General features: G+C 72.4%; 1 protein-coding gene across 1 annotated transcript in view; it reads right to left on the bottom strand.

Moving 5' to 3' along the window:
* Window positions 1-288, bottom strand: part of ZEB1 (zinc finger E-box binding homeobox 1) — a 198,039-nt gene extending 197,751 nt beyond the window's left edge. Inside the window, 1 exon segment of the mRNA XM_010860011.1 lies at window positions 190-288. Coding sequence (XP_010858313.1) covers window positions 190-247 — 58 coding nt within the window. The 5' untranslated portion in view covers window positions 248-288.
* Window positions 289-294: the final 6 nt, after the last annotated feature.

Raw genomic sequence — 294 nt, forward strand, 5'->3', positions numbered from 1 at the left:
TGCCGCGGCGCGGCTCCGGCGGCGGCGGCCCGGAGGGGGGCAGAGAGCACTACTTTCTACTTTCCCACTCCACTTGGCCCGTCCCTGCCCGGCCGCCCCCAGCCCAGCTCGCCCCCCTCGCCCTCGGGGGCGCACCGGCCGCCCGGCTCCCCCTGACTCCGCCGCTCCCCGGTCCCCTCCGCCACTCACCGTTATTGCGCCGCGGGTTCGCCTGCTTTCTGCGCTTACACCTGGGGCCATCCGCCATGATCCTCTCGCTTGTGTCTAAATGCTCGAGTCACCTCCTCCCCCTCC

Source organism: Bison bison, unplaced genomic scaffold, assembly GCF_000754665.1.
Source record: "Bison bison bison isolate TAMUID 2011002044 unplaced genomic scaffold, Bison_UMD1.0 scf7180017864461, whole genome shotgun sequence".
Taxonomy (NCBI): domain Eukaryota; kingdom Metazoa; phylum Chordata; class Mammalia; order Artiodactyla; family Bovidae; genus Bison; species Bison bison.